The sequence below is a fragment of the Phyllostomus hastatus genome, unplaced genomic scaffold (assembly GCF_019186645.2).
Source record: "Phyllostomus hastatus isolate PE091 unplaced genomic scaffold, TTU_PhHast_1.1 phas_scaffold_216, whole genome shotgun sequence".
NCBI lineage: Eukaryota > Metazoa > Chordata > Mammalia > Chiroptera > Phyllostomidae > Phyllostomus > Phyllostomus hastatus.
The window spans coordinates 23,438,156-23,453,337 of record NW_025334018.1 but is presented as its reverse complement, the minus strand read 5'-3'; the positions used below and the strand labels follow the sequence as shown (position 1 = coordinate 23,453,337).

At 59.9% G+C, this 15,182-nt stretch overlaps 1 protein-coding gene across 2 annotated transcripts; it reads right to left on the bottom strand.

The window, feature by feature from the left end:
* Positions 1-1,857: 1,857 nt before the first annotated feature.
* Positions 1,858-11,954, bottom strand: TRIM38 (tripartite motif containing 38). 2 transcript variants are annotated; one of them, XM_045817243.1, is made up of 7 exons: positions 10,639-11,954; positions 8,792-9,424; positions 6,642-6,737; positions 3,987-4,217; positions 3,142-3,164; positions 2,941-3,053; positions 1,858-2,699 (listed from the first exon to the last, which is right to left on the bottom strand). In XM_045817243.1, exons 2-7 carry the CDS (start codon positions 9,203-9,205, stop codon positions 2,176-2,178), a joined length of 1,401 nt encoding a protein of 466 aa, XP_045673199.1. In that variant the 5' UTR covers positions 9,206-9,424; positions 10,639-11,954; the 3' UTR covers positions 1,858-2,175. The 2 variants fall into 2 exon arrangements, with proteins under 2 accessions (XP_045673199.1, XP_045673198.1); XM_045817242.1 differs by having other exon boundaries at positions 8,792-9,330.
* Positions 11,955-15,182: the final 3,228 nt, after the last annotated feature.

Here is a 15,182-nt window from a genome sequence, read left to right as displayed (position 1 = left end):
CCACGGCGACAGACGCTCCCTGCTGGGGACCCTTCTGGATCTCGACATGTGTATCTTTTCAGCTGATCATTCATCTGCACCCTTGATCGCATCCTTTACTGTATAGTCAACCAGGGAACAACCTATTTTTGAGACTTGTGAGCTGTTCTAGCAAATGATTGAACCCAAAGGGGGGGTCGTGGGAACCCCCAATGTACAGCCATCAGTCAGCAGCACAGGTGACCACGACCTGCGCTGGGGACCAGGGTCTGCGGTGGGCGGGGCTGAGGCCTTAACCTGGGAGATGTGCTCTGACTGCAGTGGGTGTCGGGGCGGAGCTGAGCCGTAGGACGCCCGGCGTGGAGCGGGGAAGAGAGACGTACGCCTGTGCTGCCAGAGGCGACGCGGAGTCTTGTGAGCGTGGTTGCAGTGGGAGCACAAGGGACAGACATTTTCCTGACACGTGCATTGCACACACACATGGAAAGCCTCAAAGAGTAACCCCAAGTAGTGGTTGGAACTTAAGCTGCTACAGCATCTGAACAAAAGAGCAATAGATTTAGAGCAAAAGAGCAATAGAGATGTGGCAAGACAGAGGAAAATGGCCTCCTGGGTAGCAGGTTGTGGGGGGACAAGGACAGGGACAGTCACGGAAGAGGACACGCTGCCTGTCCACTCCCCCGGTGCCGCCTCTGGGCTGATAGGCGTCTGGCATCTCTGGCGATTTAACTTTTGTGCTTCCTGGTACAGAGGACGGGAGGCCACCTTTGCAAACTCGTGTCCTGCTTTTAGGCAAACGGAGGAAGGGGAGAGCTTTCACTGTATCTGCCTTTCCTCTGTTGCCTTCTGCTCAAGATAATTCCTACGCCGAAGTGGCCCTTCATGTTCAACTTGCGCCTGGCCTCGATCAGCCCGCCGGGAGAGCTGACAGGCTGGGGACAGGGGCAGTGCGGCCTCTTCTGTGTCCTCTGGATGCAGGTGCAGGCCCAGCCAGGCCTCCGACACCCAGAAACAGCTCGTTCGCCCCGTTCCCTGAGAGAGGACGTCAGAGGGCATCCACACACATCAACACGCCTGCCATAAAGTACCGTAACGCTTAGCCATTTTGTGACGTGTTTTGGGTGACTTCACTCAGGTCTCATCATCGGTCATCTCGGGGATGATAATTTAGGGAATGGAACGTGCTTTTCGAACTAAACCTGTGCAGAGTTGAGCCCTGTTTGTTCGTGCATGAATAACAATAAAGACCACGAGCAACCACGCCAGCGATAACCATTTACTGAGATGTACAAACACTTCACCACAGCGGGCACAAGCACATCCTGGAAACACGCACTTCGTCTGCAGGAGGCGGCCCCATCACAGCCCACCCCCCTCCAGCCTCCTGCGGGCCAGACCCCCAGCACTCTCACACCGTGCTTGGGGACAGTCCGGGCAGAACACAGGAGTCTTATGGCCTCTGCACCCACCTTGTCCCCCAAGATTTTGTCCCCCAAGACCTTGTCCCCAGGGGCCATGGCTGAGATTAGTGGCCGAGTCGGCGGCTACCGGATTCACGGCTGTTTCGGTTTTCCGGCTCTTCGTGCAGCGAGCGGAGCACCTGCAGCCACTGAGTCATCCCCACGCGAGTCCAAACCGCATCAAACACACCAGGGGGCCCTGACGGACAGCCCAGCCAGCTGCGGTGTCGTCCCATGAACGGAAAGTGAAGCCCATAGACTGCAGGTTCGATCCCCCGTCAGGGCACACGCCTGAGATGCGGGTTCAGTCCGTGGTTGGGGTGTGTACAAGAAGCAACCGATTGACGTTTCTCTCTCCCATTGATGATTCTCTCCCTTTCTCCCTCCCTCCCTTCCCCTCACTCTAAAAATCAAAGAGCATGTCCTCAGATGAGAAAAGAAAAAACAAAACAGAACAGGAGCACTCGGACCTCCTGACCTCCGCGCCTCCCACAGACTGCGGAAACCAAAGCTCAGAGCCCACCGACGCGGCTGCGGAGGTCAGGCTTAGACTGGCCGGCTGTGGGGCTCTCGTCCTTGACAGCCCTTCGTGCGAGGCAGACTGGCGAGGACCCACAACAGCCCGGCCCCGCGCTGGGGGCCCGGGCACAGCAGGGGAGCACACAGCCCAGAGTGCTCACCTCCCGGCCTCACAGAGTCTCTCCGGCGGGTGCAGCCCAGGACGCCGCTCCCGTCCTCACGCGTCCAGCGGGGGCAGGAACAAGGGGGAGTAGGGGTAGACCTGGAAGTAGGGCCGCAGCGCGTCCGAGAAGGAGGCCTTGGGGAAGGTGAACATGCGGGAGCCCGAGGTCACGCTGTAGAAGGAGACGACTCCGGCCTCGCAGTCCAGGAGCACCCCCACCACCAGGGGTTGCTCCCCCAGGCGCAGGGGCGTGCGGGGCCAGGTCAGCGCCACGTAGCCATCCTTGGCGCACAGCCGGAGAGCCCAGAAGCCAGCCTGGGGCTCCTGCTTCAGGGCCGCGTCCCTCGGCACACTTTCCACGCAGACGCCGACGTCCCACCCGGTCCCTTCTCCCACGTCCACCTCAAAGTAGTGCCGCCCTGAGGTGAAGCTCTCACGGCCCAGGATGCAGGGCGCGGCGGTGAACCTCCTGGGAGACACGTCCAGATTGTCCTGGGGGCACCCCCGGGTCACCTGTCTCCGATCCTCAGACACAATCAGCTCCCGATGCCCCGTGTCTGGATCCAGAACCACGCTCACTGTCGGGGGGGAAAAGACTCGGTTTTTTTGTTGCCCAGAACAGGGTTTACTTTCAACGAAACCAGCCTGTGCGCAAGGGAGAGCCTTGTTTCAGACCAGCCGTGGGCGCTCAGACAGGCCCACCTACCAGCCTCGGTCCCGAGACACAAAGCAGAAGCGAGCACCCCGTCCCAGGGCGCGGTGGGGAGGACCAGAGTGAGCCGGTACACTCGCCTCGCGCGACGCCGCGGCTTCACGTACCTTGATGGCTCCTCAGCAGCTTCTTCACGTCGAAGTAACGCTTCGAAACGTCACACTCAGTCCGAACCTCCAGGGAGAGGGTGTCCGGGGCCTCCAGCTGCACGGCCTGACTCCTGGGGCGAGCGGAGGCCCAGATTGAGCAGAACGGGCCCTCTGCTCCGAGACCCCCGCTCCCTCCCTCTTCGCTCACCCAACACTCACCTGCTCAGCGTGGCCTTCACGTCCTGCAGAGACACAAAGGCACAGGTGGGTGCGGGAACATCCACACTCATGGGGCTGGTCTCAATCCCCGCTCCCTCCCAGAAGTGGCCGCAGCCTCCGATGTGGGGGATGCCCCCCACAACGACCCCCACCCTGACCCCCGGGTGGGGGGCGAGCACGGCAGGACGCTCCTCAAGCTCCGGGTCCATTGCCTTCCTGCTGAGGTGTGTGGGCAGCTCCCCCATGCTCCCGCGGGCAAGACCTGCCTTCACTGACCTCGCCTCCCTCCCAGCGTGAGCCCTGTGCGTGACCACTCGTCCCTCCCTAGCGGTGGGGCATGCACAGCACCGGGGACTGGGCACAGGGGTGACGGCCACAGGCGTCCCACGGGGGGTGGAACAGCCACGTGACACCGTCAGCCTCACAGTGTGACCTCCTGTCCTACTAGTGCGAACTGGGTGAGCAGCTGCAGGTGCGGGAAGAGGGCTGTGCGCGAGCTCCGGACCACTCAGGCGAAGCTCAGCACGTACCCCGGCCCCCCACCTGGTCCCCCGCCTGTCACCGGGACAAGCTTTTCAGGAGACCGTCCGACAGGGCTCCCTGCACATGGCGCAGAGGCGGATGCCAGCGGAAGGCGGCCCGTGGGTCTGTTCGGCCAAGGAGCCCACCACATCCACCCAGCCGGGGGGCAGTTTTCCGATTCACATCAAGGTGTCCTGCAGAGCAGCGGAGGCCACCTGGCAGATACTACTCTGCACCTGAGAGAAGCGTGACGGTAAAGTCCCCGCACTGACGAGCCCCCTCTGGGCGAGGCGGGCGGCCCTCACCCTCCCCGCCAGCCCCACCTGCAGCAGCTTCTGCGCCGAGCCCTGGCACCGCTCCTCCAGCTCCAGGATGTGGCTCTCCAGCTGGTGTCTCTTCTGCCCCAGCTTGGCCTCGCTCTCCCTCAGCCTCTTCAGAGTCTGCTCCTTCTCTTGGTCCAGCTTCCACAGGTACCACTTCTCCTCCTCCTCCAGGAAGCTGTGCAGGTTTCTGAAGTCGAACTGGATCTTCTGTCTCTTAACACTGATCATCTCCTAGAGTCGAGAAAAGACGCTGAAAAGGTGGAAACGACCCAACGGCCCCTCGTGGATGAATCGATCGATAAACAAGGGGTGGCCTAGAGATGGGACGGGCTGCCACTCAGCCTGGAAGAGGAACAGGTTCCGACACGGGCAAAGTCACGGACGGGCCTCGAGGGCATCATGGGAAGTTAAACAAGACAGTTACAGGCGGACACACACTGTATGATTCCACTTACGGAAGGGGCCTGGAACAGTCAAAAGTCGCAGAGACAGAAAGGACAGCAGTGGTTACCGGGGGCCGAGGGAAGGGGGCAACGGGGACAGACTCTCAGCTCTGCGAGACGAACAGTCCTGGAGACGGGTGGGGGCGATGGCTTACAACCACGTAAAAGTACGTAACGCCACTGAACTGTGCACTTAACGATGGTTAAGATGGTGAATTGTGCGTTATTTCTATTTCTAATGCACATGCACACACAAAAGGAAGTTTGCTCAACCGCCTCGACATGGTCTGCCCATGAGTCATGGAGCTGCACGAGGTGGCTGGTGGCCAGTGGCCAGCTCTTATCATGCCTGGGAAGCGTGGTCACAGACCTCAGTCCCCAGTGAATTTCCTCATTCTCCCGCCCAGATGCAGGCTGGGAGCGCTAAATAATTTAATCACACAACTGTGGCCAAAGTCAACCATCAGTTACAACAGCGATTTTCAACCTTTTTCACCTCATGGCACGCATAAGCTAATTACCAAAATCCAGCAGTACACCAAAAATATATATTTTTGCTGATGTGACAAAAATAGGTATAATTTTGATCAACTTACAAAATAATAATAATAACTGCCTACTCATTTTTGCTCTAAAGTGACTTTTTAAAAACTCAGGGACCTGCCCTGGCTGGGTAGCTCAGCTGGTTAGAGCATCATCCCAAAACACCAAGGTTGTGGGTTCGATCCCCAGTCAGGGCACGTACAAAAACCAACCAATGAATGCACCAATAAGTGGAACGACAAATCAGTGCTTCTTTCTCTCTCTCTTCCTTCTGCTCTTGCTTTAAAATCAATAAAAAGTTTTTAAAAATCTGGTACCTGCACTTGCATATTTCTGGTACCAAGAATTAACCAATCAGATGCAACCTTATCATGTGACAGGACCAGAAAGATGCAGCTCTACTACGTGACTTACATACTTATGATTCGCGGGACAGGGCATTCGCACGGGACGGCTATTGCTGTATTGGCTGTTGTCATTTTTTTTTTACTCTAAAGGAAAAGAGGTCAGTGTCCCTGAGTAAATAGTCAGGTATTGCATGTTTTAAAGATTTTTTTCAGCACGCTGGTTGAAGATCAGTGAGTTACAAAGATAAAACTAGTGTTTGTGAGGGATGCGAGACGGTGAGTCTGAGTCTGAGGCAGTATCACGAGGCGAAAGTTCGTCATGAACGTCACCCCAAGAGGGGACTCCACCCAGGCGCTGCGAGGCCCGATTCCCAGCAGGGGGAGGCCCGACGGCAGGCTGCGCCACAGTCGGCTGAGAAATACCCACCCACCGGCCCCGGGTCCACTTCATCATCCTTATGTGAGGACGGACCGAAACCGGATGGCACACCCGGCGGACTCAGCTGTCGCCGGGGGAGATGAAGGACTGCAGCGCGCCCCAGTGGCTTCTCCACCCACACGGGGAACGAGCCGGCCAGAGGGCCACTGACGGTGCCTCCACACACCCTGGACGGTCCAGGCCCTCCCCCTGCCGGGATCCCAGAAATGAGGGCAGGAAGAGCGAGCGCCCCGGGAGTCCCAGTCCACCACCTGCGCACACAGGATCAGGGCGGAGGTCAGAAGGGACCCACGAAAAAGGCAACACGGCTCAGGTCCCACGGGACCTGACGTCTTACATAACCATGACCGCAAAGGGATGCCTCTCTGACCACAGGGCTGGGCGGACACGGTCTAGGCCCATGGTCTGCGGTCTGCGGGGGGGCGGGCCCTTGTAGCCGAAGCGATCCTCCGCGCAGACCAGACAGATTTCCTCGATCAGACGCGTGAGTCTGAGTGAGCAGGGTCAGCCTGCGGTGACTCTGTCTTCTGGGAGCTGCACCCCGCAGCGTGGGGAACGCGTCCGAGGCCCCCAAGCCAGGAGGCCACTCGGAGGCGCTGACAACCACACACCCACGAGGGACAGCTCTCGGTAACCGGGAGCAGGGATTCCGCCTCTCCCGGCAGGTGTCGGGCGCCAGGCCGATCACTGCCGATAGGCTGAAGGGGCAGGAGATGGTTCCCACAGATGCAGTCAAGTTAGGGCACGACAACAAACACGGTTTCTTGTCGGGGTTCCCCGTTTGGTCTGGTTTAGGGAGACGGCCACTGTGCTTTGCCCAATCACCCCCCACGCCCAGTGCTGGGCCGGAAAACAGCTGGAGGCGAAGGACTTGCACGCTTACGTTCCATTCTGTTATCTGCTTCCCCTTGGACGCCTTCTGGTGCGTGCATTCCTTTTCCAGCTGCCTCAGTTTTGTCATGGCTTTCTGGAGCTTTTCCTGGAGGGAAAACAGGGTGAATAAAGTTTATCCAATCCGGCAGCTCTCCATGAGGCACCGGGTGCGGGGTAGGAGCCCAGGCCTCCCAGACGACCAGAATGACGCTGCACCTGGAGGGAGCCCCGGCACTGCAGGGGGCACCCCGCGGGCTGCGTGGGCAGGGGCTCACTTATCCCCTCGACCGCCCTGAGCCATCGGTGGGACCTTTAACACCAACTCCGTGCTGCAGAAACTGAGGACTCAGGAGAGGACACGCAACTTGCCCAGGCGCGGAGACTGGTGACGGTCGAGCTGAGTGTCCAACTTCACCTGCTGACCTCTGTCCCGACCTCGGTCCACCACTACGGTCTTGCCAAGGAAATGCTGCCCACAGAGCAAGATAACCATCGTGCGCAGGACCACCTGACCAGGTAACACGGGAAGCAAGCCCAGCAAGGCTGCACGCCCAGCGCGCCCTGTGGGTTCTGCAGCGACTCGGGACGGAACGGGCAAGAGCCCAGCCAAGTCCCAGCACCGGCAGGAGGGGGCGGGGGGCCCTGATGGCTGCTGAAGAAGGGTGCCATGAAGCCAATTTAAAACGATATAGTGTCTGTATCAAGCCTTTCTGAGGTATTTTCATCACGTTCTCACGGAGAGCAGTTTGAAGCCGGACCGAAGGGCCGGCCGTGGTCGGCACAGCAGGGCTGGGTGCCGGGCTCCCCGAGCTGGTAAGCCAAGGACTGTGCCGCCCTTGCTCCGCGCCAGCTGGGGAGCTTCACACATACTCGCGCCCGCAGAGCTGGTCACACACAGCTCCTGGGCATGCGGGCCGGGAGGGGGGGGCTGCTGTTCCCCCCGGTTATAGGCGGGGAACCGAGGCGCGGGGCATTAAACAACTCCCTCAGCGTCACCCACCTAGGAAGTGGCAGAGCGAAGACCCCGAACGGGGCAGTGAGACTTCCGTGTCTCCTAATGGTCGCCCTGTGCTGCTCCTGTTCCTGTGACTTGGTGGGAAAGGAATTCCCGGGGGGCGGGGGGGGGTCCCGGGTTTGGTCTGTCCCTGCTCCGCAGGCTTTCAGGAAGGCTGCCGAGTGCCACGGGGCAGTCGGGGTGCACGTGTCCTGAAGAGGGACCCAGAGCTTTCAACGGGACCACCTCCGCCTCTCAGGGGAGCGAACCAGGAGTCCCACCCTGGGTCACTGTCCTCAGACCCTGGCAGGGCAGAGAGGGAAGTAAACCACGTGGCCACGCCTCAGCCCCCACGGCCAGGTCAGCCTCCTCCAGGTGCTGCTGGGGGAGAAACAGGAGCCGCGCTAACCTCTGCCGCAGCGTGATCCTCCACCACCAACCACTTCCAGCTCCTTCAACTGCCCTGCCTCAATCTTGCCCACAACCTGGCGCCCCACCCTTACAGGGAACACCTGTCAGTGCTGGGCGGAGGCTCTACTCGGTGTCTGCCTGATCCCTCCGCGGCCAGTGGTCAGCACCCTGTGCCGGGCCTAGACTGAGCTGACACGGGCTCTGGGCTGTCACCTGCCTGTCACCCCACGCCCCGCCCCTGGCCGTGGGGCCGCCCCTGGTGCCCTCGCCCGGAGCGCCCTCTCTCTTCTCCACACCTGGACACGCATTAGCTTCTTTGTCCCTCAGAACCACTTACCCCGGTACCACCCATACCCCACGGCACCCAAACCTGGGGATGCCAGGTTTGTCTTCCCTGCTGGACTGAGGATGCCTGGAAGGTGCGGACTCTGTACCCTGTGCTTTCAGACTCGCCCCGCGGCCCCGCACACTGCAGTGTCTCATTATACACACAAGCGAAGCGATAAATGACCACCCGGCGTCCTAGCGCAGGGACACGTTATCACAGCCACAGCGGACTCAGCGAGAGTCCAATGCGCCACCGAAGGTCCGGAAGGACAGCCGGGACTAGATTCAGGGAGGACCCATGCTAACCGGACCCAGTTTTCGGGAGGACGGCCCGAGGGAGGCCGCGCAGCAGGGTTGCAGCCTCGGGCTCCGGCCGCACGGTGCTGCACGGTGCAGGGTCTCGGGGCGAACAGCCGCCCCGCACCCACCTTGTAGCCGGGGCACACGTCCTCCACGAGCGCGGTGCTGTGCCCCTGGTGCCGCGGCGCCCGCTCGCAGCGCCAGCAGATGAGCTGGCCCTCGTCCTCGCAGAACAGCTGGAGCCGCTCGTTGTGCTCCTCGCAGCACACGTCGCAGTCCATCTCCCTGAGGGCTTCGATGAGGCCGCCCAGCTGCTTGTTGGGCCGCAGGCTGGCCCGCTGGAACGGCGCGCGGCACTGGGGGCAGGGGTAGGCCTGCGGCAGGGCCGGCGGCGGGCGCGGCTGCTTGTCCAGGAAGCGCAGGATGCAGCCCTGGCAGTAGCTGTGGCCGCAGCTGATGCTCATGGGCTCCACCATCAGGTTCAGGCAGATGGAGCAGGTGGCCTCCTCCCTCATCTTCTTGCTGCTTGTGGCCGAGGCCATGGCTCTCCTCGCAGGGCGCCCACACGAGGTCTGGGGTCAGGGATGCCCGGCCAGGACTTCTCCACAGCGAAGGAAACGCTCCGCCCCGGCTGCCACTGGCCCCCACGGGTCTCGCAGTCTCCTCTCTACAGGGGAGAAATGCGTTGGAATTCAGAAGATGCAAAAAAATGTCACTGTGCTGGGGAAGGTGGTAGTGACGATCGCCGTGGCCACTGGAATCTATTTTAGATGACACAAAATTTAAAGCTCAGTGTTTTACTCGCAGTGGGCTGGTAGCCACAGCTGGCTCCCAACAGCCCGGTAACAGAACATTCCACCCCGCGGAGTTCTGCAGGGCCCAGCGCGGAGGGAGCCAGAGATCGAGGCGGGAGGGGAGAGAGGAGCGCGGTGAGGCCCCATGAAGCTCTTCCCTGCTCTAAGGAACGTCAGAACGATTAGTTCCAGGACTGTTTCTTTGCAACATTAGATACTTGGGTGGGATTCTCTGAGGCAGTCGCAGGTGACTCTGCTGGAACCCTCCGCCATGCCTCTGCACCCCACTCCCACCCCACGAAGAACAAAGGCGCCGGGCTAACAGTCTGGGGCGGGCCCAGCCCGGGTGCCGTGCAGGTAATAAACGAGGCCCCCAAGAGAACTAGTGTGTCCTCTGAGGTTCTCCCGGGCCTGCGCAGGAGAACCTGTCCTGGAGGACCGGACAGGCTCCACACCCTCTGCCCTCCAGGCCGGCACTCGCCTCCCGGGAGAAGTTCAAGGCAACGGGAAGCCCAGGCGCAGGGGGGGCGGGGGAAGCACATGGGGAAGGCAGGACCCCTAACGTCCACCAATGAGGGCCCGGCGGCTACGGGACAGCGGAGGAGGGGCCCTTGGCCCACAGCTGCGGCCGCCTGCGGGCCCTGCCCCGCTCCTGCGGGAGGGGAGGGAGGCGGGAAGAGCTCACGGAGCGCCCTTCCTTTGAACTGGCCATGGCGGCAATTTGAGAAGGAACTCGCTGAAGTCACTGGCTACTTTCCTCCCCTACGCAGGGCCAGGCTCCGCGAGCCAGAGAATTTCTTCTGAGGACTCCTCTTCCTGGGCAGGGGGTTTTCTCCTGGGCCCCCCACCCCCCTCCCCCACCCCCACCCCCACCCCGCCCCCCGCGGCTGGGCCTCGGTGCCCCCGGGGGAGGACCTGCCCCTGGGGAGGGGGCCTGTCCCGGCCTCCACTCACCTCACCCCCTGGATCTTCCGGGCTGTGTTCAGCTTGGAGTTTGGAGAAAGCAAAAGCAGCCCCGGGAAGGGCGACAAGGCGGGGCCTGGGATTTCCGAGAGCCAGTGGCCCCGTCCTCAGAAACATGCCCCTCCCCGCCGCCGGGCCCCCCACTCCCGGCCACACACCCTGACATCACGTCCCTCCCTGGAGACCCCGGCCAACCCGGCCTGGACCCTCTCCCCTACCTCGGCCACCACCGACAGTCGCGCTTTCGCTGGAGTCCCCGCCGCTGCGAGCGCCGCCGAGTCCCGGGCGGGCGGAGGTGAACTCAAAAGTGAAACTGCGGCGGGGGCGGGGCCCTGGGAGGTTTGGGGGGGAAAACCGGGAAACCGCCCGTGTCTGTTATACTCAGCCGGGGCTGCTGCCAGGGAGGGGGGCAGCGGCAGCACAGGGCACAGACTGCTGCCGCGGGGCCGAGCAGTGCCGGAGCCCCAGCGCGGAGGAGCGCCTGAGGTCCGCAGCCGCGCGGCTCCCAGGCTCCCAAGGAAGGCCTTTCTGCTTTGGCCGCCATTCCCCTTGGGACCCATCCGCCCGGAAGGCGGATGGGGTTTTTTTTCTTTTTTTTTTTTTTGCTATTTTTAGGTCGCTTGTTCCTTCCCAGCTGCTCCGAAGGGGGTGGTGCGGCAGGCGGGGTCTATGTTGCTCCCTATGTCCTGTGGCCGGGCCTCATTTTCCCGCTCGCGGTCTGGGTCTGTCCGCAGGTTCGGGTGCTGAGTAGCTGAGTCAGGAATCGGGACAGCAGACGCGCCACTCACGACTCCGCTGGCACCTGGGAGCCACGTGAACCCCCAGGGCCTGTGCGCCGTGGGGAAAACACCAAGGGGCGACTCTTAGCCTCCCAGTTTACGGGAAGAGCAGAACTCCTGCCCCGCCCATGGTAGACTTACTCCTATTTCGGAAAAAAGGCAGATTACCACCTCAACATCAGACCTTGGCACGCGTGGAGGCGCAGGGGCACCCACAACAAAGGTCTGCTTAGGCAATGCACGTGCGCAGGGTTCAAGGCCGCGGACACAGGCGGGAGTGAGGCCAGGGGTCAAGGCCCAGCCTGGGTCCCGCTGGCCCTGCCGCTCACGCTTCAGGCTACAGTGTGGACCAGGTCCCTCTCCTCCGCCCCCAACAGAGCGCCTGGTCAGCCCTGTGCCCTTCAGGGGCCCCTAGCTCTGCCTGTCCGCCGCCCAGGCTCCTGGTGCCCTGGAGTGCCCTGCGGTGACAGGCGCTGCACATGGTCCGGACACCCCTGCGGCCCCCCCACATGGTCCGGACACCTCCGCAGGCCCCCCACACCCTCTGAACACCCCCGCAGGCCTCGCACTGTCAGGACACCCTGCTCCTGAGGCAGCCAGCACCCGGAGGAGAAGGAATGAACCCCCGAGTCCCTCATCCAACGCGTGCCTTGCCTCTGTCAGCTGCTTCCCGCTGTTGAGGCTTCCAGCCAGGTTTTCTTGGGGAGGAGTCCAGGAGCCCCCCTTATCCACGGTTTCCCTTCCCACTGCTCCAGTTACCTGGGGTCAATCCCAGCCCAGAAGTCTGAGACGGAAAATTCCAGAAATAAGCAGTTCATAAGCTTTGCATTGCCTGCGGTATGTGCGCAGACAGATGAAATCTCCAGCCGTGGGCTCTGTCTCGCCCAGATGCGAGTCACCCGTGTCCGCGGCTCCGCACTGCACACGCTCCCTGCCACAGTCACTCAGCGTCACCGGCATCGGACCCACTACCAGCAATTAAGCTGCTTGTGTTCCAGGGACCCTTACACTTTTAAACTGTAGTCGCCATCCAGTAGTATTTTATATTAGTTTCAGGTGTGCGGCGTAGTAGTTAGCCTACCACCTAACTCACAAAGTAAATTCTAGTGCCCACGTGGCCCCAGGCCTGTTATTGACTGTATTGTATTCCCCCGAGCTTTACTTCCCCAGGACTGTTTTGCAACTTCCAATCTGTATTTCTTAATCCCTTCACTGTTTCCACCCAATAAAAGAAAATGAAATCTCACCCTTTGTAACAACACCGCAGACCTAGGGCATATTCCACTTGGTGAAATACACCCAGCAGAGAGAGACAAGCACCGTAGGATTTCACTTGGATGTGGGGTCTAAAGCGCAAAACAAACAAACAAGCAATTCTCATCGTCCCTAACAACGGCCCCAAAGTGCAAGAGCGGTGAGGCTGGCGGCTGGAGTGTGCCCCAGAGGAGCCAGAACGTGCTTCCTTGGGTGAAAAGGCAAAAGTTTCTCTGTGTATTAAGGAAAGAAAAACATACGTGTGCTGAGGCTGCTAAGGTCTGCATAGGCTAGGAATGAATTTCCTATTCGTGAAATTATGAACAAGGAAAAAGAAATCCACGCTGGTTTTGCCGTGGACCCCCAAACTGCACAAGTTCCGGCCACAGAGTGGGACAGGTGCTGGTTAGGATGGAAAAGGTGTTCACTGGTGAGTAGGTGGGGGGCACAGAACACCCGCCCCATGGGCAGCAACGTGGCGCCCCAGAAAGCAGTGAGCCCCTCTAAAACTTCAGCAAGGGGCCCCCAAAACCAGCGACACCGAGCCCTTCACTGCCAGGGAGAGATGGTCGCACAGACTGAGGACTAGGTTTGAGCTGAAAGTATACAGTTACTGGAGACGGAGAGAGAGAGAGAGAGCACATTGATGCAAGCATAACTTCTGTTACAGTGTGTTGTGATACTTGCTCTGTTTTAATATGAGCCATTGTCGTTCATCTCTCCCTGCGTGCACCTCATTTACAAATTTAACTTTACGCTAGGTCTGTGTGCACAGAGAAAGCCTCGACTACACGGGGTTTGGTGCCATGGGTGGTTCAAGGCACCCACTGGGGGTCTCAGACCACATGCCTCGTGAGTACGGGGCGACTGCTTGTTTACTTCAGTTCTGACGTTTTCATTTGCTCCTCTTTGTAACCGCTATGTCTTTGCTAGACATTCTGTCTTTCGGTCATTTCCACAGTAGTTGCAAACGTTCGTTGGAGCATATTTAAAAGAACTGCTGTAAGCCTTGCAGGAAAATTCTAACACCTGTGTCATCTGCGTCCAGTTCGGCCTGTCGATGGCCTTTGCCCTCTGAGACGTTGCCGCTTCCCCTTTCTCCACAGGCCCCGTTCTTTCGGCTTGTGCCCTGGTCGTTTGAGTGACAGCTCATGAGACCCGGGGTCCTGTCTAAATACTGCTGAGAATATTGGTATTTTTCCCTTAGCAAACACTCCGCCCCGTTACATCCCAGAGGTGGTGAGGTCTCGCCGGCTTCCTGTGAGCCGGCTCCGTTCCCAGGACGTTCCAGGTTGCTCCCACGTGTGTGCCGCCCGGCGGTCAGCCGGGGTGCTCGGGGTGGTGTGCCCGGCGCTCACGTCTCAGTTCGGGGGCGTGCGGTGGAGGCCGGGTCCGTGCAGCAGGCCCGGGGCTGGGCCATGAGCTCCTGGGGCTCATCAGCGGCCCGTGGGCCGCTCTCCCCAGCCCCTCCTCCCACAGCCTCCCCGCCTGGCACTGTCCATCTCTCAGGGCTCCTTCTTGAGAATCCCTTCGGCCAGAGAGCTGGGACTTCATTTGCTCTGCTGCCTCCTTCCCGGGACCACACAGAGAAAAAAAGAAATGGGCGCTGACCACACCGCTTTGAGACCACAGCGGCCCCGACGTGCGATGAAGGTTCACCTCACGCAGAGCACTGGGTACAGGAGTGCCTGGAGCCCGGGGTGGGGGGCGGGGGGACGCAGGGAAGAGAAAAGGCCATGCGTCCACCGCACCCCCCTCTTCTGTGGCAGGCCTGGAGCCAGGGCTGGCAGCGTCTTCCAGATCTGCCAGGGTGGCCCCGTGCCCGCCGTGGGTGGGGTCCACGCCGGGGGATACTGAGCGGATGGATGAATGGATGAATGAATAAATAAATGACAACCCACTCCCAGCTCAGTGTACGTGAAGTTCCCTCCCCCACTCTGCCCACTGCGCGTTGGGATCTTCAGGACTGGTGGTCTGCGTTACTTTGTCGATTCCCAAAAAACCTCGGTGGCCATCTCTTCAAATATTCCCACTCTGCTCTCCGGATCGGGCCGTTGGAGGTAGGGACAGAATCCTCTGCCTGCCATCCCTAAATCCTCACTGCATTTTCAGGTGCGTTTCTCTTTGTCTTTCTGTTCTGCCTCCTGAGAAAATTCCTCAGATTTTCTCCCACTGCCCTAAGGCGGCCCTGCTTAAGTCTGCACGCAGGTGAATTGATTGTGGGGATAAAATCTCTCAGTGGCTCCAGGAGGGTCTGAGGTGTCACATTTCGCGGTGTGTGAGTTTGTGTGTCTGCCTACACATGCACACATAGACAAATGTGTACATATTTACACACACATAATTTTATGTGAAGAAGCTAAATGTGTTGGGTTTTTATTTATTTCTATAGGTTATTTTTTAACCAACTTACTAGTTACCCAACCATTGCTAGAGAACAACAAAAAAACTTCCTCTCTCCATTTCTGACTAATGGCCTCTACTATTGGGAAAAGTAATTGATTTTTTTAAAATGTTCATCACGTCTCTAGTCAGTTTCCCAAACTCCCTTCGCACTGCGTCCCTCCCCCGCCCGCCGTGCTGACCAATCCAGGTTCCCACACGCGACTCTGCTCTTTCGGGAAGGTGTCCCCGCCCCCACCACCAGGGAGGACAGGCCACAGCCCCGCCCCCAGGTTGCCTCCCTCTGACACCCGAGTCTTGGCCAGGGGCCACATCGAGCTGCTTGC

What these genes read in the sequence shown, in the direction of transcription:
- TRIM38 (XM_045817243.1), bottom strand. Translation starts at nt 9,205, where the DNA reads ATGGCCTCGGCCACAAGCAGCAAGAAGATGAGGGAGGAGGCCACCTGC. An exon ending in ACGTGTGCCCCGGCTACAAG is followed by an intron (nt 6,738 to 8,791) that starts GTGGGTGCGGGG and finishes TTTTCCCTCCAG; the next exon opens with GAAAAGCTCCAGAAAGCCAT. An exon ending in AGCAGATAACAGAATGGAAC is followed by an intron (nt 4,218 to 6,641) that starts GTAAGCGTGCAA and finishes TCTCGACTCTAG; the next exon opens with GAGATGATCAGTGTTAAGAG.